Below are 25,880 nucleotides of genomic sequence, written 5' to 3'. Positions count from 1 at the left end.
ATGATTTTATACGACCTCCTTCTGCTGCTTTTGGTGCTGTCACTAGCACAAGCAACATTGCCCCAGCATATAGTGCATCCCAAATTTCTGCATCTTGGTAAGTCCCATTTAACTAATTCTATAGACTGATACATGCTAAATTATTAGGGTACAGCGCACCCTTTTATTCATGTTATTCATACAGAAACACATGTTTTTCTTCTGCTTTTTATCTCCTATTCTCTTCTTTGCGGTTATTTGGTTTTTTTTATCAAAATTGCTTCATTCCCACAATATTCTGTGATGAAGAGATACCTAGGTAGGAATATAGCGCACTACATGGCAGGAAATAGTGCACCATCTGGTGCTCTTGCAAATGGATAACATTATTGCAAAACTGCTGCCATATAGTGCGTCAGAAATGGGCCGGCTCCTAAGCATATGTCCCTGCTTTCCAACAAAAGACACCAAGAGAATGAAACTAGAAAGTTGTTCAAAATCACATGCTCTTTCTAAATTGTCAAAGAAAAAATTTGGGTTTCATGTCCATTTAAAATGAAAACTTTACAAAATTATAATAAAATGTTTACAAACTGAACTCATTATAGATTTATATTATTCTAATCAGAGTTGAAAATTTCCAGCAGTCAACTAACCTTGGAATAGTAACACATTAGGTGTTGTGCAATATTTAACATTAAAGGGACAGTGTACTCTAAAAATGTTCTCCAATTTTTAGAGAGTGTTCCCAAAGTGTTCCCAGTGATCCCTTAACCTCCTGGGGTGTATTAAATTGTTTACAAATATCTGTTTTAAATTAATTTTGACAGGCATTGTCTTTCAACTGAGGTCACAGCTTCTAGGCATGCTCCAGCAGATAATCGCTGTGCACTTTTGCACTCTACCAAAGCAACAATAGATATAGATACAGCCATAGAAGGAAATGTGTGAGGGGAGTTAGAGCTTTACAATTCAGAAACTAAAAAGAAAAGGTTAATTGTGAGGCACTACAGTATAAATTTGCAGGTAAAGTAATTAAAGTACATATTATATTATTATTATATTTTGTCTCTATCCCAACTTGTTTTATGTCCCTTTAAAATAGCTGCATTTAAATGTTGAAACCACGTCCTTTACTGAAATTTTAAATACTGCAGTATTAGCTATAGAAAGGTTATGTAAACACAAATGCTTATTTGAATTGCTCTCTGTTAGTGTCTGATATTCAAAACCTCGCTGACATGGAGAGAAATAACTACAAAAAAAGAAATAACTACATTTATTTAAGGGCTTCTTAGATAATTTCGCCTTGAGTGGCTAGGTTTTAAATATCAGGCCCAAAGTGTTAATACAGAGAGATTATTAAATTATTGTTAATACAGAGAGATTATTAAATTAGTCTTTTGTGTATAAAGATAAAGCTATAATAAGGAGGTCTGATCTTGAAGCAAGCTCAGTCCATTTAAAAGTGTAGTGGTTTCAATACGCAGAAACAGATATTTCTTATACAAAAAAACCTATACCAACACATTCTATACCAACACCTCTAGATACACAGTCACACACCTCTAGAGGCAAAATCACGCACCTCTAGAGACTCAGTCACACACCTCTAGAGACACAATCACAAACCTCTAGAGACTCAGTCAAACACCTCTAGAGACTCAGAAACACCTCTAGAGACACAATCACACACCTCTAGAGACTCAGTCATACACCTCTAGAGACACACAGTCACACACACCTTTAGAGACACAATCACACACCTCTAGAGACTCAGTCATACACCTCTAGAGACACACAGTCACACACACCTTTAGAGACACAATCACACACCTCTAGAAACTCAGTCATACACCTCTAGAGACACACAGTCACACACACCTCTAGAGACACAATCACACACCTCTAGAGACTCAGTCATACACCTCTAGAGACACACAGTCACACACACCTTTAGAGACACAATCACACACCTCTAGAGACTCAGTCATACACCTCTAGAGACACACAGTCACACACACCTCTAGAGACACAATCACACACCTCTAGAGACTCAGTCATACACCTCTAGAGACACACAGTCACACACACCTTTAGAGACACAATCACACACCTCTAGAGGCAAAATCACACACCTCTAGAGGCAAAATCACACACCTCTAAAGACACAGTCACACACCTCTAGAGATTCAGTCACACACCTCTAGAGACACAATCACAAACCTCTAGAGACTCAGTCACACACCTCTAGAGACTCAGAAACACCTCTAGAGACACAATCACACACCTCTAGAGACTCAGTCATACACCTCTAGAGACTCACAGTCACACACACCTTTAGAGACACACAGTCACACACACCTTTAGAGACACAATCACACACCTCTAGAGACACAGTCACACACCTCTAGATACACAGTCACACACCTCTAGATACTCAGTCACACACACCTCTAGAGAATCAGTCACACACCTCTAGAGACTCAGTCACACACACCTCTAGATACTCAGTCACACACACCTCTAGAGACTCAGTCACACACACCTCTAGATACTCAGTCCCACACACCTCTAGATACTCAGTCACACACACCTCTAGAGACACAGTCACACACCTCTAGATACACAGTCACACACCTCTAAATACACAGCCACACACCTCTAGAGACACAGTCACACACCTCTAGAGACACAGTCACACACACCTCTAGAGACACAGTCACACACCTCTAGTGACTCAGTCACACACCTCTAGAGACTCAGTCACACACCTCTAGAGACACAGTCACACACACCTCTAGAGACACAGTCACACACCTCTAGAGACACAGTCACACACCTCTAGATACACAATCACACATCTCTAGAGACTCAGTCACACACCCTTCTAGAGACACAGTCACACACCTCTAGATACACAGTCACACACCTCTAAATACACAGCCACACACCTCTAGTGACTCAGTCACACACCTCTAGAGACACAGTCACACACCTCTAAATACACAGTCACACACCTCTAGAGACTCAGTCACACACCTCTAGAGACACAGTCACACACCTCTAAATACACAGTCACACACCTCTAGAGACACAGTCACACACACCTCTAGAGACACAGTCACACACACCTCTAGAGACACAGTCACACACCTCTAGAGACACAGTCACACACCTCTAGAGACACAGTCACACACCTCTACAGACTCAGTCACACACACCTCTAGAGACACAGTCACACACACCTCTAGAGACACAGTCACACACCTCTAGAGACACAGTCACACACCTCTAGATACACAGTCACACACACCTCTAGAGACACAGTCACACACCTCTAGAGACACAGTCACACACCTCTAGATACACAGTCACACACCTCTAGAGACACAGTCACACACCTCTAGAGACACAGTCACACACACCTCTAGAGAAACAGTCACACACCTCTAGAGACACAGTCACACATCTCTAGATACACAGCCACACACCTCTAGAGACTCAGTCACACACCTCTAGAGACACAGTCACACACCTCTAAATACACAGTCACACACCTCTAGAGACTCAGTCACACACACATCTAGAGACACAGTCACACACCTCTAGAGACTCAGTCACACACACATCTAGAGACTCAGTCACACACACCTCTAGAGACTCAGTCACACACCTCTAGAGACTCAGTCACACACCTCTAGAGACTCAGTCACACACCTCTAGATACACAGTCACACACACCTCTAGAGACTCAGTCACACACCTCTAGAGACTCAGTCACACACACATCTAGAGACACAGTCACACACCTCTAGAGACTCAGTCACACACACATCTAGAGACTCAGTCACACACACCTCTAGAGACTCAGTCACACACCTCTAGAGACTCAGTCACACACCTCTAGAGACTCAGTCACACACCTCTAGATACACAATCACATACCTCTGGAGACACAATCACACACACTTCTAGAGACTCAGTCACACACACCTCTAGAGACACAGTCACACACCTCTAGAGACACAGTCACACACCTCTAGAGACTCAGTCACACACTTCTAGAGACTCAGTCACACACCTCTAGAGACTCAGTCACACACACCTCTAGAGACTCAGTCACACACCTCTAGAGACTCAGTCACACACATCTAGAGACACGTCACACACCTCTAGAGACTCAGTCAGACACATCTAGAGACTCAGTCACACACATCTAGAGACTCAGTCACACACATCTAGAGACTCAGTCAGACACATCTAGAGACAGTCACACACATCTAGAGACTCAGTCACACACATCTAGAGACACGTCACACACCTGTAGAGACTCAAGTCACACACATCTAGAGACACGTGACACACCTGTAGAGACTCAAGTCAAGTCAAGAATACTTTATTAGCATGACATTATTACATGTGTTTCCAAAGTAATATGTTACAATAAAACAGATCAATAACAATTTATAAAGTAGGAGTATAGTGGGTAAATATGATAGTTCATATAATCTGATTGGGGGTTCTGGTCATGTGACAGTCTGCTACATATTTTGCTACTATCCTTTTTTCTCCTAAGAGTACACATAGCCTTTCTTGTTCCAATATCTGTGGGAAGTCTGTTATTTCTTTCATTATTTTTGGGAAGTATTTATCCCTTAAGAGTTTGTATCTTGTACAGTACAAGAGGAAATGTGCTTCAGTCTCTATGTCCCCATTGTCACACTGTGCACATTGTCTGGCTGCCCTGGGTCTCCATTTTGTCTGATATCTGCCAGTCTCTATTTCCAGCTGGTGGTCAGAGATTCTGTATTTAGTGAGTATCTGTCTGTGCTTTGGGTTGGTGACACTTGTGAGATACTCAGCTAGTTTGTACTCTCTTTGTAGAGACCTGTAACACTCCAGCTTGTTCTGTTGCCCTATCTGTTCCTCCCAGTGCCCAGTGTACCACTCCTTCAGAGCTGTTTGTAAAGTGTTTGGTGACACTCTCTCATGGGCTGTGCTTTTGCTTATGTGGTTTTGCAGGTCTGATATATATTCTCTAAATGCTTTTGATGCTGGGTCACAGAGTGCTTGGTGGTAAAGTGCACTTGTGTCATTATTTGTGAGGTGACACCAGAATTTGTACACCCGATTTTGCATTGGTAGCAACAATGGGAATCTTCCCAGCTCTGCTCTGCACCCATTGTTAGGGGCGCTTCTGTGTACCCGCAGTGCATATTTACAGAATTGGAGATGTGCAATTTCTGTGAGAGTTTTGTCCCATTCTCAGTAGTTCTGGGTCAGTGTTGGGCCCCAGACCTCACAGCCATACAGCAGGATTGGTACAATGGTGCTTTCAAATACCTTAAAGGGCCATAATACCCAAATGTTTAAACACTTGAAAGTGATGCAGCATAGCTGTAAAAAGCTGACTAGAAAATATCACCTGAACATCTCTATGTAAAAAAGAAAGATATTTTACCTCAAAAGTTCCTCAGTAGCCACCTCCCATTGTAAAGGATTTCTAAGCAGCATATTAGTATGTCTGTCCCGGGACAACTGAAAGGATGAGCTTCGTGCACTCTCATATTATTTCACCAATCAGGTAAAGGAAGCTTACTATGAAATCTCATGAGAGTTAAGTCAAATCTCATGAGATCACAGTAAGAGTTCATGACCTCAGCACTGCTGATGCTGATTGGCTGCTGTTCATTTCTTCATTTTTTTACCTGCAGCTGGGAGCAGGTGAAGTATGACTTTTTACACAGAACTTACTCTGCTGAGCTGAGGAGATTGTGAGGTAAAATATCTTCCTTTTTTATATAGAGATGCTCAGGTGATATTTTCCTGTCAGCTTTTTACAGTTATACTGCATCAGTTTCAAGTGATTTAGCATATGAGTATTATGTCCCTTTAAGTAACAGTTCTGTAGGAGGGTTTAGACTGGCTAGCAGCTTCTTTATTGCATGGAAGGCTCTAAGGGCTTTTTCTTGCAGTGTTTTGATGGCCAGTTTAAAGCTTCCTGATGCACTCAGTGTAAGCCCAAGATAGGTATAATTTAATGAGTGCTCTACCTCTTTAGAGAACAATAGGAATTTGAGTTTTTGCTGGAGATTTTTGGGCTTTTTCTGGAAAATCATGACTTTTGTTTTTTCCATATTCACTTCCATTGCCCATGGCTTACAGTATGTCTGCAGTAGGTCTAGTTTTTCTTGCAAACCCACTGCTGTGGGGGACAGGATGAGCAGGTCATCTGCATATAAGAGACAATGGATTCCCTTCCCATTCAGGGATATACCTGGTGCTGTGCATTTCTCCAGTACTGTGGGCAGATCATTAATGTACAGGTTGAATAATGTGGGGCTGAGGCTGCATCTTTGTCTGACACCTCTCTTTTGTTCAAAGCTCTTTGTTTGTAGTTTGTTTATTTTTACTTTACATTTGAGGGATGAATACATGATCTTTATTATGTCATATGTCTTCCCACCAATTCCACTTTGCAGCAGTTTCATGTATAGGCCAGGGTGCCAGATTGAGTCAAATGCTTTTTTGAAGTCCACAAAACATGCAAACACCTTCCCTGATGGTGAACTTTTCACATACTTGTTAGTGATAGCTTGTAATGTGAAGATGTGGTCTGTGGTTCTTTGTTTAGGGAGGAAACCTATCTGACTCATGTGCAGGGTTCTGCTGTCTATTAGACATTTTAATATGCTCTGGTTCAGGATTGTGCAGAAGAGTTTGCTCACATTTCTGTTTACACAGACTCCCCTGTAGTTATTTGGGTCAGTTAGATCCCCATGTTTGTGGATTGGGGTAACCAGACCTTCTGTCCATGTTTCTGGGAAGTGCCCTGATTGTAAGATGATATTAAACAGTTTTTTGAGAGCCTCTTGGAGCTGTGGGCTGCTGTGAATCAGCATCTCATTTAGTATTTGGTCAGATCCACAAGCTTTTCTTGGTTTTAATGACCTTATGCTTTCTGCAACTTCCTGTAGTGTGAATGGGAAGTCTAGAGGAGTTTGATAGTTCTTTGTTACATTTTCTAAATTTAACAGTTTTTCACAAGTTTCTTTTTGTGACATACTGAGCTTATTAGGTTCTAGATCTTTGTATAATGTTTGAAAATAATCTGTCCCTATGTCACCATCTTGGACTGGAATATGCCCAGTGGCTTTTGAGGGGAATTTTTTCCACAAGCTCCAAAAGGAATTATTATCTGTTGATTCTTGAATTTGGGAAAGTGTTTTATTTAGGTGGTTTATTTTCTTGCGTTTGAGGGTAGTTTTGTACTCTTTTAGTTTACAGTTATATGTGCACCTCAGATCCTCTCGTAGTGGTTCTCTGTGTTTAAGGTTTGATCATTTTCTCACCTCAAGTCTTAAGGCTGCACATTCTTTATCAAACCAATCATTTTTATTGTTATTTTTCCTTTGTCTTTTGTCTGACAGTTTAAGGGATTTGTTTGCTGCTCTATGGAGAATAGTTGCTAAATCATTTGTTGCTTTATTTGTGTCATATGGAGTATAACTGTAGCTTCTATTAATGAAAGCATTAATTTTATTAGTTATCTCCTCAGTTTCCAAACTGTTCATAAAGATTTCCTTACTTTGTTGGGACCACAGGAAATTAGGGGGTATTCTGTACAGATGTTTCCTGGCTTTCCATGTTGGGATTTTCTTTGAACTATTGATGTGTATGACAATTTGGTTATGGTCTGATAGGTAGGACTGGGGTCTTACGATCAGCGAACTGATCTTTCTGATGTCCAGGTCAGTTATCACATAGTCAATGACACTTTTACCACTTGATGAGTTAAATGTAAAACTTCCCAGCCTGTCTGCAGTTACCCTTCCATTTACAATGTACAGACCTAATCTTTTAGAAACATCAAGGAGTTTTTTCCCAGTCACGCATCTCTAGATACTCAGTCACACACACCTCTAGATACTCAGTCACACACACCTCTAGATACTCAGTCACACACACCTCTAGATACTCAGTCACACACACCTCTAGATACTCAGTCACACACACCTCTAGAGACTCAGTCACACACACCTCTAGATACTCAGTCACACACCTCTAGAGACTCAGTCACACACACCTCTAGAGACACAGTCACACACCTCTAGAGACTCAGTCACACACACCTCAAGAGACACAGTCACACACACCTCTAGATACTCAGTCACACACACCTCTAGAGACACAGTCACACACACCTCTAGATACTCAGTCACACACCTCTAGATACTCAGTCACACACACCTCTAGAGACTCAGTCACACACACCTCTAGAGACACAGTCACACACACCTCTAGAGACACAGTCACACACACCTCTAGATACTCAGTCACACACACCTCTAGAGACACAGTCACACACACCTCAAGAGACACAGTCACACACACCTCTAGATACTCAGTCACACACACCTCTAGAGACACAGTCACACACACCTCTAGATACTTAGTCACACACCTCTAGATACTCAGTCACACACCTCAAGAGACACAGTCACACACACCTCTAGATACTCAGTCACACACACCTCTAGATACACAGTCACACACCTCTAGATACTCAGTCACACACCTCTAGAGACACAGTCACACACCTCTAGAGACACAGTCACACACACCTCTAGATACTCAGTCACACACACCTCTAGTCACTCAGTCACACACACCTCTAGAGACTCAGTCACACACCTCTAGTCACTCAGTCACACACACCTCTAGATACTCAGTCACACACACCTCTAGAGACACAGTCACACACACCTCTAGATACTCAGTCACACACCTCTAGATACTCAGTCACACACCTCAAGAGACACAGTCACACACACCTCTAGATACTCAGTCACACACACCTCTAGATACACAGTCACACACCTCTAGATACTCAGTCACACACCTCTAGAGACACAGTCACACACCTCTAGAGACACAGTCACACACACCTCTAGATACTCAGTCACACACACCTCTAGTCACTCAGTCACACACACCTCTAGAGACTCAGTCACACACCTCTAGTCACTCAGTCACACACACCTCTAAATACTCAGTCACACACACCTCTAGATACTCAGTCACACACACCTCTAGAGACACAGTCACACACCTCTAGATACTCAGTCACACACACCTCTAGATACTCAGTCACACACACCTCTAGAGACTCAGTCACACACACCTCTAGAGACTCAGTCACACACCTCTAGAGACTCAGTCACACACACCTCTAGAGACTCAGTCACACACACCTCTAGTCACTCAGTCACACACACCTCTAGAGACTCAGTCAAACACCTCTAGATACTCAGTCACACACACCTCTAGAGAATCAGTCACACACCTATAGATACTCAGTCACACACACCTCTAGAGACTCAGTCACACACCTCTAGAGACTCAGTCACACACCTCTAGATACTCAGTCACACACACCTCTAGAGACTCAGTCACACACCTCTAGATACACAGTCACACACCTCTAGATACTCAGTCACACACACCTCTAGAGAATCAGTCACACACCTCTAGAGACTCAGTCACACACACCTCTAGATACTCAGTCACACACACCTCTAGAGACTCAGTCCCACACACCTCTAGATACTCAGTCCCACACACCTCTAGATACTCAGTCACACACACCTCTAGATACTCAGTCACACACCTCTATATACTCAGTCACACACACCTCTAGATACTCAGTCACACACACCTCTAGAGACTCAGTCACACACACCTCTAGAGACTCAGTCACACACACCTCTAGAGACTCAGTCACACACCTCTAGAGACTCAGTCACACACACCTCTAGAGACTCAGTCACACACACCTCTAGAGACTCAGTCACACACCTCTAGAGACTCAGTCACACACACCTCTAGAGACACAGTCACACACACCTCAAGAGACACAGTCACACACACCTCTAGATACTCAGTCACACACACCTCTAGAGACACAGTCACACACACCTCTAGATACTCAGTCACACACCTCTAGAGACACAGTCACACACAACTCTAGATACACAGTCACACACACCTCTAGAGACTCAGTCACACACACCTCTAGAGACACAGTCACACACACCTCAAGAGACACAGTCACACACACCTCTAGATACTCAGTCACACACACCTCTAGAGACACAGTCACACACACCTCTAGATACTCAGTCACACACCTCTAGAGACACAGTCACACACAACTCTAGATACACAGTCACACACACCTCTAGATACACAGTCACACACACCTCTAGAGACACAGTCACACACACCTCAAGAGACACAGTCACACACACCTCTAGATACTCAGTCACACACCTCTAGATACTCAGTCACACACACCTCTAGAGACTCAGTCACACACACCTCTAGAGACACAGTCACACACACCTCTAGATACTCAGTCACACACACCTCTAGAGACACAGTCACACACACCTCAAGAGACACAGTCACACACACCTCTAGATACTCAGTCACACACACCTCTAGAGACACAGTCACACACACCTCTAGATACTCAGTCACACACCTCTAGATACTCAGTCACACACCTCAAGAGACACAGTCACACACACCTCTAGATACTCAGTCACACACACCTCTAGATACACAGTCACACACCTCTAGATACTCAGTCACACACCTCTAGAGACACAGTCACACACCTCTAGAGACACAGTCACACACACCTCTAGATACTCAGTCACACACACCTCTAGTCACTCAGTCACACACACCTCTAGAGACTCAGTCACACACCTCTAGTCACTCAGTCACACACACCTCTAGATACTCAGTCACACACACCTCTAGAGACACAGTCACACACACCTCTAGATACTCAGTCACACACACCTCTAGAGACACAGTCACACACACCTCTAGATACTCAGTCACACACACCTCTAGATACTCAGTCACACACACCTCTAGATACTCAGTCACACACACCTCTAGAGACACAGTCACACACCTCTAGATACTCAGTCACACACACCTCTAGATACTCAGTCACACACACCTCTAGAGACTCAGTCACACACACCTCTAGAGACTCAGTCACACACCTCTAGAGACTCAGTCACACACACCTCTAGAGACTCAGTCACACACACCTCTAGTCACTCAGTCACACACACCTCTAGAGACTCAGTCACACACCTCTAGATACTCAGTCACACACACCTCTAGAGAATCAGTCACACACCTCTAGATACTCAGTCACACACACCTCTAGAGACTCAGTCACACACCTCTAGAGACTCAGTCACACACCTCTAGATACTCAGTCACACACACCTCTAGAGACTCAGTCACACACCTCTAGATACACAGTCACACACCTCTAGATACTCAGTCACACACACCTCTAGAGAATCAGTCACACACCTCTAGAGACTCAGTCACACACACCTCTAGATACTCAGTCACACACACCTCTAGAGACTCAGTCACACACACCTCTAGATACTCAGTCCCACACACCTCTAGATACTCAGTCACACACACCTCTAGAGATTCAGTCACACACACCTCTAGATACTCAGTCACACACCTCTAGATACTCAGTCACACACACCTCTAGATACTCAGTCACACACACCTCTAGAGACTCAGTCACACACCTCTAGAGACTCAGTCACACACACCTCTAGAGACTCAGTCACACACACCTCTAGAGACTCAGTCACACACCTCTAGAGACTCAGTCACACACACCTCTAGAGACTCAGTCACACACACCTCTAGAGACTCAGTCACACACCTCTAGAGACTCAGTCACACACACCTCTAGAGACACAGTCACACACACCTCAAGAGACACAGTCACACACACCTCTAGATACTCAGTCACACACACCTCTAGAGACACAGTCACACACACCTCTAGAGACACAGTCACACACAACTCTAGATACACAGTCACACACACCTCTAGAGACTCAGTCACACACACCTCTAGAGACACAGTCACACACACCTCAAGAGACACAGTCACACACACCTCTAGATACTCAGTCACACACACCTCTAGAGACACAGTCACACACACCTCTAGATACTCAGTCACACACCTCTAGAGACACAGTCACACACAACTCTAGATACACAGTCACACACACCTCTAGATACACAGTCACACACACCTCTAGAGACACAGTCACACACACCTCAAGAGACACAGTCACACACACCTCTAGATACTCAGTCACACACCTCTAGATACTCAGTCACACACACCTCTAGAGACTAAGTCACACACACCTCTAGAGACACAGTCACACACACCTCTAGATACTCAGTCACACACACCTCTAGAGACACAGTCACACACACCTCTAGATACTCAGTCACACACACCTCTAGAGACACAGTCACACACACCTCTAGATACTCAGTCACACACCTCTAGATACTCAGTCACACACCTCAAGAGACACAGTCACACACACCTCTAGATACTCAGTCACACACACCTCTAGATACACAGTCACACACCTCTAGATACTCAGTCACACACCTCTAGAGACACAGTCACACACCTCTAGAGACACAGTCACACACACCTCTAGATACTCAGTCACACACACCTCTAGTCACTCAGTCACACACACCTCTAGAGACTCAGTCACACACCTCTAGTCACTCAGTCACACACACCTCTAGATACTCAGTCACAGACACCTCTAGAGACACAGTCACACACACCTCTAGATACTCAGTCACACACATCTAGATACTCAGTCACACACCTCAAGAGACACAGTCACACACACCTCTAGATACTCAGTCACACACACCTCTAGATACACAGTCACACACCTCTAGATACTCAGTCACACACCTCTAGAGACACAGTCACACACCTCTAGAGACACAGTCACACACACCTCTAGATACTCAGTCACACACACCTCTAGTCACTCAGTCACACACACCTCTAGAGACTCAGTCACACGCCTCTAGTCACTCAGTCACACACACCTCTAGATACTCAGTCACACACACCTCTAGAGACACAGTCACACACACCTCTAGATACTCAGTCACACACCTCTAGATACTCAGTCACACACCTCAAGAGACACAGTCACACACACCTCTAGATACTCAGTCACACACACCTCTAGATACACAGTCACACACCTCTAGATACTCAGTCACACACCTCTAGAGGCACAGTCACACACCTCTAGAGACACAGTCACACACACCTCTAGATACTCAGTCACACACACCTCTAGTCACTCAGTCACACACACCTCTAGAGACTCAGTCACACACCTCTAGTCACTCAGTCACACACACCTCTAGATACTCAGTCACACACACCTCTAGAGACACAGTCACACACACCTCTAGATACTCGGTCACACACATCTAGATACTCAGTCACACACCTCAAGAGACACAGTCACACACACCTCTAGATACTCAGTCACACACACCTCTAGATACACAGTCACACACCTCTAGATACTCAGTCACACACCTCTAGAGACACAGTCACACACCTCTAGAGACACAGTCACACACACCTCTAGATACTCAGTCACACACACCTCTAGTCACTCAGTCACACACACCTCTAGAGACTCAGTCACACACCTCTAGTCACTCAGTCACACACACCTCTAGATACTCAGTCACACACACCTCTAGATACTCAGTCACACACACCTCTAGAGACACAGTCACACACCTCTAGATACTCAGTCACACACACCTCTAGATACTCAGTCACACACACCTCTAGAGACTCAGTCACACACACCTCTAGAGACTCAGTCACACACCTCTAGAGACTCAGTCACACACACCTCTAGAGACTCAGTCACACACACCTCTAGTCACTCAGTCACACACACCTCTAGAGACTCAGTCACACACCTCTAGATACTCAGTCACACACACCTCTAGAGAATCAGTCACACACCTCTAGATACTCAGTCACACACACCTCTAGAGACTCAGTCACACACCTCTAGAGACTCAGTCACACACCTCTAGATACTCAGTCACACACACCTCTAGAGACTCAGTCACACACCTCTAGATACACAGTCACACACCTCTAGATACTCAGTCACACACACCTCTAGAGAATCAGTCACACACCTCTAGAGACTCAGTCACACACACCTCTAGATACTCAGTCACACACACCTCTAGAGACTCAGTCACACACACCTCTAGAGACTCAGTCCCACACACCTCTAGATACTCAGTCACACACACCTCTAGAGACTCAGTCACACACACCTCTAGATACTCAGTCACACACTTCTAGATACTCAGTCACACACACCTCTAGATACTCAGTCACACACACCTCTAGAGACTCAGTCACACACCTCTAGAGACTCAGTCACACACACCTCTAGAGACTCAGTCACACACACCTCTAGAGACTCAGTCACACACCTCTAGAGACTCAGTCACACACACCTCTAGAGACTCAGTCACACACACCTCTAGAGACTCAGTCACACACACCTCTAGATACTCAGTCACACACACCTCTAGAGACTCAGTCACACACACCTCTAGATACTCAGTCACACACACCTCTAGAGACTCAGTCACACACACCTCTAGAGACTCAGTCACACACCTCTAGATACTCAGTCACACACACCTCTAGATACTCAGTCACACACACCTCTAGATACTCAGTCACACACACCTCTAGATACTCAGTCACACACCTCTAGATACTCAGTCACACACACCTCTAGATACTCAGTCACACACACCTCTAGAGACTCAGTCACACACCTCTAGAGACTCAGTCACACACACCTCTAGAGACTCAGTCACACACACCTCTAGAGACTCAGTCACACACCTCTAGAGACTCAGTCACACACCTCTAGAGACTCAGTCACACACACCTCTAGAGACTCAGTCATACACCTCTAGAGACACACAGTCACACACACCTCTACAGACTCAGTCACACACACCTCTAGAGAGACAATCACACACCTATAGAGATTCAGTCACACACACCTCTAGAGACTCAGTCATACACCTCTAGAGACACAATCACACACCTCTAGAGACACAATCACACACCTCTAGAGACTCAGTCACACACCTCTAGACACTCACACACACCTCTAGAGACTCACACACACCTCTAGAGACTCACACACACCTCTAGAGACTCACACACACACCTCTAGAGACACAATCACACACCTCTAGAGACACAGTCACACACCTCTAGAGACACAGTCACACACCTGTAGAGACACAGTCACACACCTCTAGAGAAACAGTCACACACCTCTAGAGAAACAGTCACACACCTCTACAGACTCAGTCACACACCACTAGATACACAGTCACACACCTCTAGAGACTTAGTCATAAACCTCTAGAGACACAATCACACACCTCTACAGACTCAGTCACACACACCTCTAGAGACATAATCACACACCTCTAGAGACTCAGTCACACACACCTCTAGAGACTCAGTCATACACCTCTAGAGACACACCTCTAGAGACACAATCACACACCTCTAGAGACACAATCACACACCTCTAGAGACACAATCACACACAATCACACACCTCTAGAGACACAGTCACACACCTCTAGAGACACAGTCACACACCTCTAGAGAAACAGTCACACACCTCTAGAGAAACAGTCACACACCTCTACAGACACAGTCACACACCTCTACAGACTCAGTCACACACCTCTAGATATACAGTCACACACCTCTAGATACAGTCACACACCTCTAGAGACTTAGTCATAAACCTCTAGAGACACAATCACACATCTCTACAGACACAGTCACACACACACCTCTAGATACACACTCACACACCTCTAGAAACTCAGTCACACACACCTCTAGAGACTTAGTCATACACCTCTAGAGACACAATCACACACCTCTAGAGACTCAGTCATACATCTCTAGAGACACACAGTTACACACACCTCTACATAATCAGTCACACACACCTATAGAGACTCAGTCATACACCTCTAGAGACACAATCACACACCTCTAGAGACTCAGTCACACACACCTCTAGAGACACTGTCACACACCCCTCTAGAGACACAGTCACACACCTCTAGAGACACAGTCACACACCTCTACAGACTCAGTCACACACACCTCTAGAAACTCAGTCACACACACCTCTAATGACTTAGTCATACACCTCTAGAGACACAATCACATACCTCTAGAGACTCAGTCACACACCTCTAGAGACACACAGTTACGCACACCTCTAGAGACACAGTCACACACCTCCAGAGACTCAATCATACACCACTAGAGACACAGTCACACACCTCTAGAGACACAATCACACACACCTCTAGAGACACTGTCACACACACCTCTAAAGACACAGTCACACACACACCTCTAGAGACACAATCACACACCTCTAGAGACACAGTCACACACACCTCTAGAGATTCAGTCACACACCTCTAGAGACACAATCACACACACCTCTAGAGACACAATCACACACACCTCTAGAGACACAGTCACACACACCTCTAGAGACACAGTCACACACACCTCTAGAGAAACAGTCACACACACCTCTAGAGACACAATCGCACACCTCTAGAGACACAATCACATATCTCTAGAGACTCAGTCACACACACCTATAGAGACACAATCACACACCTTTAGAGACACAGTCACACACCTCTAGAGACACAGTCATACACCTCTAGAGACACAATCACATATCTCTAGAGACTCAGTCACACACACCTATAGAGACACAATCACACACCTTTAGAGACACAGTCACACACCTCTAGAGACACAGTCACACACCTCTAGAGACACAGTCATACACCTCTAGAGACACAGTCACACACACCTCTAGAGACACAATCACACATCTCTAGAGACACAGTCATACACCTCTAGAGACACAGTCACACACACCTCTAGAGACACAGTCACACACACCTCTAGAGACACAATCACACACACTTCTAGAGACACAATCAAACACCTCTAGAGACACAGTCACACATCTCTAGAGACACAGTCACACATCTCTAGAGACACAGTCACACACACCTCTAGAGACACAGTCACACACACCTCTAGAGACACAGTCACACACCTCTAGAGGCACAGTCACACATCTCTAGAGACACAGTCACACATCTCTAGAGACACAGTCACACACCTCTAGAGACACAGTCACACATCTCTAGAGACACAGTCACACATCTCTAGAGACACAGTCACACATCTCTAGAGACACAGTCACACACACCTCTAGAGACACAGTCACACACACCTCTAGACACAATCACACACCTCTAGAGACTCAGTCACAGTCACAAGTCTCAACATATCCAATATCAGCATTCACATGCATTTTCAATGTCACCAATTTATTTGTGCAATTTCTTTAATATTTCAAATATATTGAAATATTAAATATATTTTTTTAAATTATTTAATATTATTAAACATACTGTAAAATATATAAATATATTCTATGGATTTTTTTGAATATTTTACAGTATTTTTAATTAAAAAAAAAGTAATATTTAATATTTTAATAACGCACTTTAAGATTACTACGTTTTCATGTGCGCTAACCTGACAACATTAAAATCTAAATCACAAAAACCTATCTTCTTTTGATTAGAGTTAAAAAAAAAAAAAAAAAATGCTATTCAGAAGGTTTTTTTGGGGGGGGGGGATTTTTTCAGCAGCAGCATCGACCCCATGAGTAGGACTGCTGTGTTTAAAACAGTACTTGGAAGCAAACGCTCTGAGATATTGTATATCTAATTTGCATATCATACCCAGAGTTCCCTGGTGCATCGGTAGCAATGTATTTAGAGTACTTATAGGGAATGGCAAGCGGGAAAACTTGCCTAGCTTTGCTAATTTTCTATACAATAATTCTATGTCTCTCTCTCTCTCTCTCTCTCTCTCTCTACACAGTATATAAACACAAAACTTTACACAGGTTGGAATTAAAAGCCCTACTTCCTATGATGTTTGTTAACTGTGAACTAAAATATTTATGTGTTAAGCTGTAATGACTCTTGCTGAATTTTCCCTAGACTGGCCATCAGATTGTGGAATTGCTTTTTTCCAACAAAACACAGCTGGAAGGATTGTGTCTGGAAATGAAGTGCGGCCGTTCTCCTGGCCATGGCAGGTTTCCCTGCAGGTAAAATTAGTTGTAGGGACTAAATCAATTCAGTGAACTGTAAAATGACTGTTCGTCTTTCAGCAGGGAGCATCTTCTTGGACATACATTGTGTGTAAAACTGATAAATGTAGAGAGCATAGGGGCATCACTTGCTTAGTGCTAAAAGTTACGTACTAAGTTTTCATGTTGGAAGAACTTGTCAACAACAAACTAGTTGTAGTTAATGTAGTCTTAGTAAGAACTCCCAATAAACAAAATGTTCTAATGCAAATGGCTTAAGTTAAAGGGACACTATACTATAAAATGTGTTTCTTCTTAAAGGGACATTAAACACAAAATTAATGCTAGATAGAATCATGCATTTAAAGAATTTATTAGTCTGAGAATAACATGTAGATGTATTTTTTTAAAGTTTCATTAGCAGTTTAAATAGTGATAAAATAAGTGTAAATTTCTCACAGGAACTGAAATGCTCACAATTTCAGATTGAAAATACAGGAAAAGGGGACAAAATAAATAATGAAAGTACATAGTAGAAATTTGTATATATATACAATTTATCATTTTATATTAGCTTCTCAAAATGTTTAATGACCCTTTAATGAGTTCCAAATAACTTGTTATACCTACTTCAGAGTATAAAATGTATAAATTGATCCTTAATGTTTTTTTGCATTTGAAATAGCTGGTTTTGCACATTAAAACCATTGTCTTGTTCTCAAGGACAATGCCCGTATCAATTGACTGAGCATGCAAGTAAACAAGACCTGCTAATGTTATCCATGTTTGGTATTAAAATGCTAATTATGGCTGCGAGATTGAAGGAGAACCAGCTATATCAAATTCAAAATCTCTCTCTCCCTCCTACCAACCATGGGATGTTAATCTTTATAATATGCCTTGGTAACAAGAACAAAGTATATATTATTATAGGGTAAGAGCAGGTAAAATAGTCATGTTTACTAAACAGCTGATTATTTCACCTGTGCTCCAGTTCGGATATCCTCAAAATCTGGCCTGTTAGAAGGACTTTGATTTGTTTGAAAAACAGTGGCCTAGACCATTGTTTCTTCACCGCGGCCCTCAAGTACCCAACAGGCCAGGTTTTCATTATAGCTGAACCAGTGCACAGGTGAAATAATCAGCTGATGGATGAGAGCAGGTTAGTAACCATGGTGATACTGATCGGCTGATTACTTCACCTGTGCACTGGTTCAGCTATAATGCAAATCTGGCCTGTTGGGAGTGCTTGAAGACCACGGTTGAGAAACACTGGCCTAGAACAACTAAGGAGGAAGGATGACTCTGCGTCACACAGATGCAGCACTTATTGCTCCTTTGTGGCTGATGGTTCAGCTTCTGCTGATTGCAAACTATCAAAAAGAGTACTGTTGAAATGGGGCTGGGGGAATCCAAGCTTTTACTCTAGTCATGCCTTTATATTGTTGTGCTGCGGTGCATTGATTTTATTGATTTAATATGGGTTTGACAATCATAAAATTAAGAATGTTTAGTAATCATAAAATATTTAGAGGGTTCATTCTAAGAAAATTATGTTTGGAATGGGAATTTTTGTGTTGTGTGCTTTTACTGTAAATGAATGTCACTTTCTTCTGCAACTAATACAATTAATGTAAAAAAGAAAAGGGTTATTAGGCATATGGAGCTCTGTGAAAAGACCCAATGTCTAGTGGAACATGAAGCCAGTTTTTAACTTTTTCAACCTGTTGTGAGGTTACATAGAATTAAATCAAGCATTTGCTCTTGTCTACCTAATACAAGCTTTTATAATAACAATATTTTTGTTTTCCTGCTAAGGTTCGGTCTAGAGGAAGCAAGAAATATGTTCATGTCTGCGGTGGGACACTCATTCACAAGAATTGGGTTCTCACTGCGGCCCACTGTTTCCAAAAGTAAGTTCTCCAACAATTTTACAAAGCTTTTGTTGTGGTGGCATTTAATTTGAAATTAAAAATAACCAGGCAAAAAAAAAACATAATTTACCAAAAAAAAGTGATTTTACATTTTTGGATCCAAAAAAAATAGAAAGATGCACACAGAGTAAAGTGTGACTCTAAGCTGTATTAGGATCATAGCTAAGACTGCACTTGCGCAGTGGAACTTCTGCCCGATGTGGCTTCTAATGACAAGCAGGGGAGCATGCGGATACTATTTTACATAGGGCGTATAGTGTATACATTATTGGATGAACCATACGCCGGTAAAATTAACAGTAATTACATTTTCACAGTGAGGCGGCAGGAGCGCAGGTAACGGTGCAGAAGTAAGAAATACAATTTTAATTGAAATAATGCAAATTGGACAATTATTTTGGCATCAATATATATGAAATAATAAATCAATTTATATAAAGTCATCTCATCTATGTGAATTTACCACCATTTTAACTGAGACAGAACAAAAGCTAGAAAAACTTCTGTGCTTGTTCACTAGGCCAGTGCCACTCAGGATGCAATCGCTTTTAGCACACTATGCCTGTCACAGAGAATAAATATCCTGTAGCATATCCGTCTGACCCTGCCCAATTACAGCCCAGTCCTGAATTACCAGGGAATTGTACTCTGAACAAACATATATGCAGTGGTATCTCTCTAGATCCTGGTTTCTCAACAGCCGGGCCGTGGCCCAGTACCGGGCCATGATAGCCCTGCTGGTGGGCCCCGACCTGTCATGCCCCCACTGCACACTCTTACCCCACTGCTCACCAGGGGCAGACTGATACCAATCAAGGCCCCAGGAAAACTGTCTCACACTGACCAAAATGTATTCAATTTTATGCAAATGAACATGGTAGCCTCCCTGCCCTGCCCCCAACAGGCCCCTCAACCTCTAGAGCCAGGACCCCCAACATTAAGGTCCAGAGAAAGGGCACCCAACCTCCAGGGCCAGACCCCACACTCCATGGCCCTCAAAGCGACAGACCCCCGCCAGGGCCCCCACTAAACCCACACTTTTTTTGCTTAATTACTGATAGGGCAACTGAGAACTCCAGCTTAAGGAATGCACCAGGATCCGTGGAGATGCCATTTGTGGGCCCCCCTACTTGCTGGTCCCTCGGCCCAGGTCCTATTTGCCTGGCTGATCAGCCTGCCCCTGGGCCCTGGACATGTCTAGCTAAAACTTACTGGGCCTTGAGGTCACTTTGGTTGAGAACCACTGCTCTAGATCACTGGTTTTAAAACCTCTCCTCAGACCTCTCTAGCAGGCCACATTCTGAGGATATCTGAGCAGGAACACAGGTGAAATAATCAGCTGCTTTGTAAACATGGTTGTTTTACCTGCTCTCATCCAAGGTCATCCCGAAATCCTGGTAAGAAAGCTTGAAGATAGGTTAGAAAACCAGTGGTCTAAGGCATGTATGTAAAGAGTTAAATGTCTGGTTTCTCCTTTTACTCTTAGGGAGACCAAAGATCAATTTGCATATAAACAAGAAAATAGAGAGACGCACTCAACTGAGACAGAACAAAAGCTAGAAAAATGTATGTGCTTGTTCACAAGGCCAGTGCCACTCAGGGTGCAGTCTCTTTTAGCTCACTATGCCTTTAACAGAGGATAAATATCCTGTAGTATATCAGTGTGATCCAGCCCTATCCCAAAATACTAGGCAATTTTACTCTGATGACATTCTGAGGATATCTGTACAGGAGCACAGGAGAAATAATCACCCGATTAGAAAACATGGTTGTTTTACCTGTTCTTATCCAAGGTAGTCCCAAAAACCTGGTCTGGTAGGAAAGCCTGAAGATAGGTTAGAAAACCAGTGCTCTAAGGCATGTGTGCAAAGAGTCCATGTCTGGTTTCCCCTTTTACTCTTAGGGAGACCCAAGAGCAATTTGCACACTAACAAGAATATAAAGAAATGCACTCCACTAAGACAGAACAAAACTGTGCTTGTTCACTTGGTCAGTGCCACTCAAGGTTCTATTTTAGCACATTGTGCCTATCACGGAAACTTGAGCCCCCAGATGTTTTAGAACTACATTTTCCATCAGGCTCAGACACTCTTTAGGCTGTCTGAGCATCATGGGAAATGTAGTTCAAAAACATCTGGGCACCCAAGTTTGTTTACTACTGCTTTAGTATATCAGTCTGATTCAGCCCAATGACAGTTCAGTCCCAGAATATCAGGCAATTCTACTCTGAACAAACCAAACCAAACCAATGAACTGCAGATATATACATTGTATTCTTCTTTGGGCCTCATCAGAGAAGTGCAATTGCCTCATTCTAGGACATCTGTGCAAGGAGTCCACATCTGGTTTCCCCTTTTACATTTAGGGAGACCAAGAACAATTTGTATACAAGCAAGGAAATAGAGAAATGCACTCAACTGAGACAGAACAAAAGCTAGAAAAATGTCTGTACTTGTTCACAGTTGCAAATTGCTCTTGTTTCTGCACCTCACTGATGATGCCCAAAGGAGGCCAAAACATATGTCTGGGGTTTGTTGTTTTCTCTTGTTCAGACTACAATTGCCTGGTATTCCAGGACTGGACTGTCATTGGGCAGGGTCAGACTGATATGCTACAGGATATTTATTCTCTGTGAAAGGCATAGTCTGCTGAAAGAGACTGCATCCTGAGTGACACTGGTCTTGTGAACAAGCACCAACATTTTTCTAGCTTTTGTTCTGTCTCAATTAAAGTGATGGTAAATTGATCTAGAGGAGATGAATTTAATTTAATATTTTAAACATGTTGAAGTGGTGCTAGATAGAATTTAGATTCTTAAAGGTATACTAAACCCAATTTTTTTTCTTTCATGATTTAGATAGAGCAGGCAATTGAAAACAACTTTCTAATTTACTCCTATTATCATTTTTTCTTTGTTCTCTTGGTATGTTTATTTGAAAAGCAGGAATGAAAGCTTAGGAGCTTGACCATTTTAGGTTAACACTTAGTAGTGCTTGCTGATTTGATTTGTCCATTGTCTTCCAATCTCTTGTACAATAATCATGTATGAAAGTCCTATATCTTTACATCCTTGTTGTAAGGGGGAAAGCCGAAGACGCAGCAAACTGGAGGATCGTCCTTGGCAAACATAACCTCAACCGCACAGAACCTACGGAAAAGATTTACAATGTGAAACGTATATACAGACACGAACGCTTCCGATACCCTCATCTCAATGAGCTGGATTATGACATTGCTTTAGTAAAGCCAGAAGTTGACATCATGACTACGCATTTCATCCAACATGCCTGCCTTCCTAAAAAAGAGATTGTATTACGCCCTGGGCAATTCTGCTGGGTGACTGGATGGGGCGACACCAGAGGTAAGATAAGTTTGAATTATTTTATTAAAAATCTTACTTTTTTTTACAGATTTATCACAATGCTTAGATCTTGTTACACTCTAGCTTTGTGCATATCAGGATAAGATTTTAAATGTTTAATGCGTATCACTCTCTGTATTTATGAAGATGCATACATTATATGGCCAAACGTTTGTAGACACTGGCATAGGATGAAATTTCTTCACTACTAGATCGGCCACCGTCAGTGATATAAGTGCTATTATTGTGACATGGAACAACAGCTCAGCCACAAAGTGGTAGACCACACAAACTCACTGTAAAAAGGAATTTTATATTGGTAAAAACAGAAAGTAGAGAGAAGTAGCCTTAGATCGTTTGGTCTAGTTTAGTTTAGACCACTCCATGTCTTTACAGTTTGCAACATGCATCTATAAACATGGTACTTATTCTGTTTTAAAGGTGGCAAAGAAAATCTAACATTGTCCGAAGTTCTTAACCAAGCAAAATTACCCATCATTGATACCAAGACGTGCAAGCAAAAGAAGTTCTGGGGAGAGAGGGTTCGAGAGTCTATGATTTGTGCTGGATTCCGAGACATTGAAGGACCTCCTGCTGCCTGCCAGGTAAAAAAATTGGGGTTTTATGTCCCTTTAATACTGCAGTATGCACCTCATATATGTAGTTTCAGTTTATGTTTAAATAGCTTCTTGCAAAAATAAAACTTTTTTTTAGTGTTTAATTTCTATTTTTGTTTAATTACTTTTTTGGCAGGATAACAATTGTTTGCTTTCAATGTGTCTTTAAACAACAGTTTAGTTAAAGGGACACTCTAATGTAACATTCATTCTTTAAAGGGATAGTAAAGTCAAAATTAAACTTTCATGATTCAGATAGGGTATGTAATTTTAAACAACTGTCTAATTTACTTTTATCATCAAACTTGCTTTGTTCTTTTGGTATTCTTAGTTGAAATCTAAACCTAGGTAGGCTCATATGCTAATTCCTAAGCCCTTGAATACCGACTCTTATCTGAATGCATGTGACAGTTTTTCACAGCTAGAGGGTGTTAGTTCATGTGTTTCATATAGATAACAATGAGCTCATGCACGTGAAGTTATTTAAAAGTCAGCACTAATTGCCTGAAATGCAAGTCAGTCAAAAGATCTGAGAGAAGGAGGCAGTCAGCAGAAGCTTAGATACAAGGTAATTACAGAAGTAAAAAGTATATTTCTATAACAGTGTTGGTTGTGCAAAACTGGAGAATGGTAAAGAAAGGTATTATCTATATTTTTAAACAATAACATTTTTTGAGTTTACTATCCCTTTAATGTTCTTTGCTTTTCCTTTATCCCCTTTCCAGGGTAAAGAGTTAGCAGAGCCCACTAACATACTACTTGGGAGCTGCAACAAGTTGTAACTCCTCAAGAGGAGGTGGCTGTAGCAGCCAATTACAGGCCTATCCTACTCACAAGCTGCAATGTCTTGCATCCGCAGTAGTGCATTAGCTGCGTGCTTGTCCCATTTGAGAATAACCATTACTGCCATTAATAAAGATAATATGTTACATTTTTTATCTGGATTTATATTACCAGATACTTATTCTAAGACATAGTTGCTCTTCATTACAGGGGGATTCTGGAGGTCCGCTTGTTTGTCAGATAGGAAGAGAGAGATGGGAAGTGCACGGAATTGTGAGCTTTGGGCCTATTGGCTGCACAGTGGAAAACAAACCAAGTGTTTTCACCAGGATTTCTGCCTATATTCCATGGATTGAAGCCACACGGATTCGTGATTTCTTCCTCCACTGAAGGCAAAGGCAGGAGCTCGAGTGTGGCAGCTGTTCAAGTCTCGGATTGTAAAGGGATTGAAGCTTATTCTCTATAGTAGGGATTTAGCCTTCTCACATGACACAGCTTCTAGTACAGCAATGTTATATCACATTATTGTGTGGGCGCTAGCAACTTGTCCCTTTAGTTTCTATAGAGTGACAGTCAGTGAGTGCAGTGTCTATTGTTTAATGGATTTCGGTTTCTAAATCTGCCATAATGTAGGTCAGCTAAGCAACTGAAGCCCTCTGGCAGCCAAGGGTTAATCCTCTCTTTCACTTCCTAAAGTCAAAGGGACAAGAAACAAAACGTACTTCTTATGATTCAGCTGGCGCATGTCATTTTAAACAACTTTACATTTCACTTTTATTACGGTATATGGTATCCCTTGTTGAAATGCAGGAAAGTAAGATCAGGAGAGTGCATGCGTCTGGAGCACTATATAGAGGCAAATTTGCAAGGATGTTATACTTTTGCCAGAGCACTAGAGGGCAGAACGTTTTCCTGCCACATAATGCTCCAAACACGTGCACGCTGCCTATCTAGGTATCTCTTCAGTAAAGAATGCCATGAGAATGAAGCAGAT

At 42.6% G+C, this 25,880-nt stretch overlaps 1 protein-coding gene across 1 annotated transcript; it reads left to right on the top strand.

Moving 5' to 3' along the window:
* LOC128639507 (elastase-1-like) lies at positions 1-25,276 on the top strand. The gene is made up of 6 exons (XM_053691649.1): positions 1-97; positions 18,100-18,209; positions 20,010-20,104; positions 23,206-23,486; positions 23,928-24,091; positions 25,097-25,276. The coding sequence occupies exons 1-6, from the start codon at positions 1-3 to the stop codon at positions 25,274-25,276; spliced, it is 927 nt and encodes a 308-aa protein (XP_053547624.1).
* Positions 25,277-25,880: the final 604 nt, after the last annotated feature.

The sequence above is a fragment of the Bombina bombina genome, chromosome 9 (assembly GCF_027579735.1).
Source record: "Bombina bombina isolate aBomBom1 chromosome 9, aBomBom1.pri, whole genome shotgun sequence".
In the NCBI taxonomy this organism is placed as follows: domain Eukaryota; kingdom Metazoa; phylum Chordata; class Amphibia; order Anura; family Bombinatoridae; genus Bombina; species Bombina bombina.
This window is presented reverse-complemented; position numbering and strand designations above follow the sequence as displayed.

Excerpts from the sequence above, each read along its gene's own strand:
- LOC128639507 (XM_053691649.1), top strand. The coding sequence starts at position 1 with ATGATTTTATACGACCTCCTTCTGCTGCTTTTGGTGCTGTCACTAGCA. Across the intron at positions 18,210-20,009 it reads CATGGCAGGTTTCCCTGCAG|GTTCGGTCTAGAGGAAGCAA; the intron begins GTAAAATTAGTT and ends TTTCCTGCTAAG. Across the intron at positions 23,487-23,927 it reads TGGATGGGGCGACACCAGAG|GTGGCAAAGAAAATCTAACA; the intron begins GTAAGATAAGTT and ends TCTGTTTTAAAG.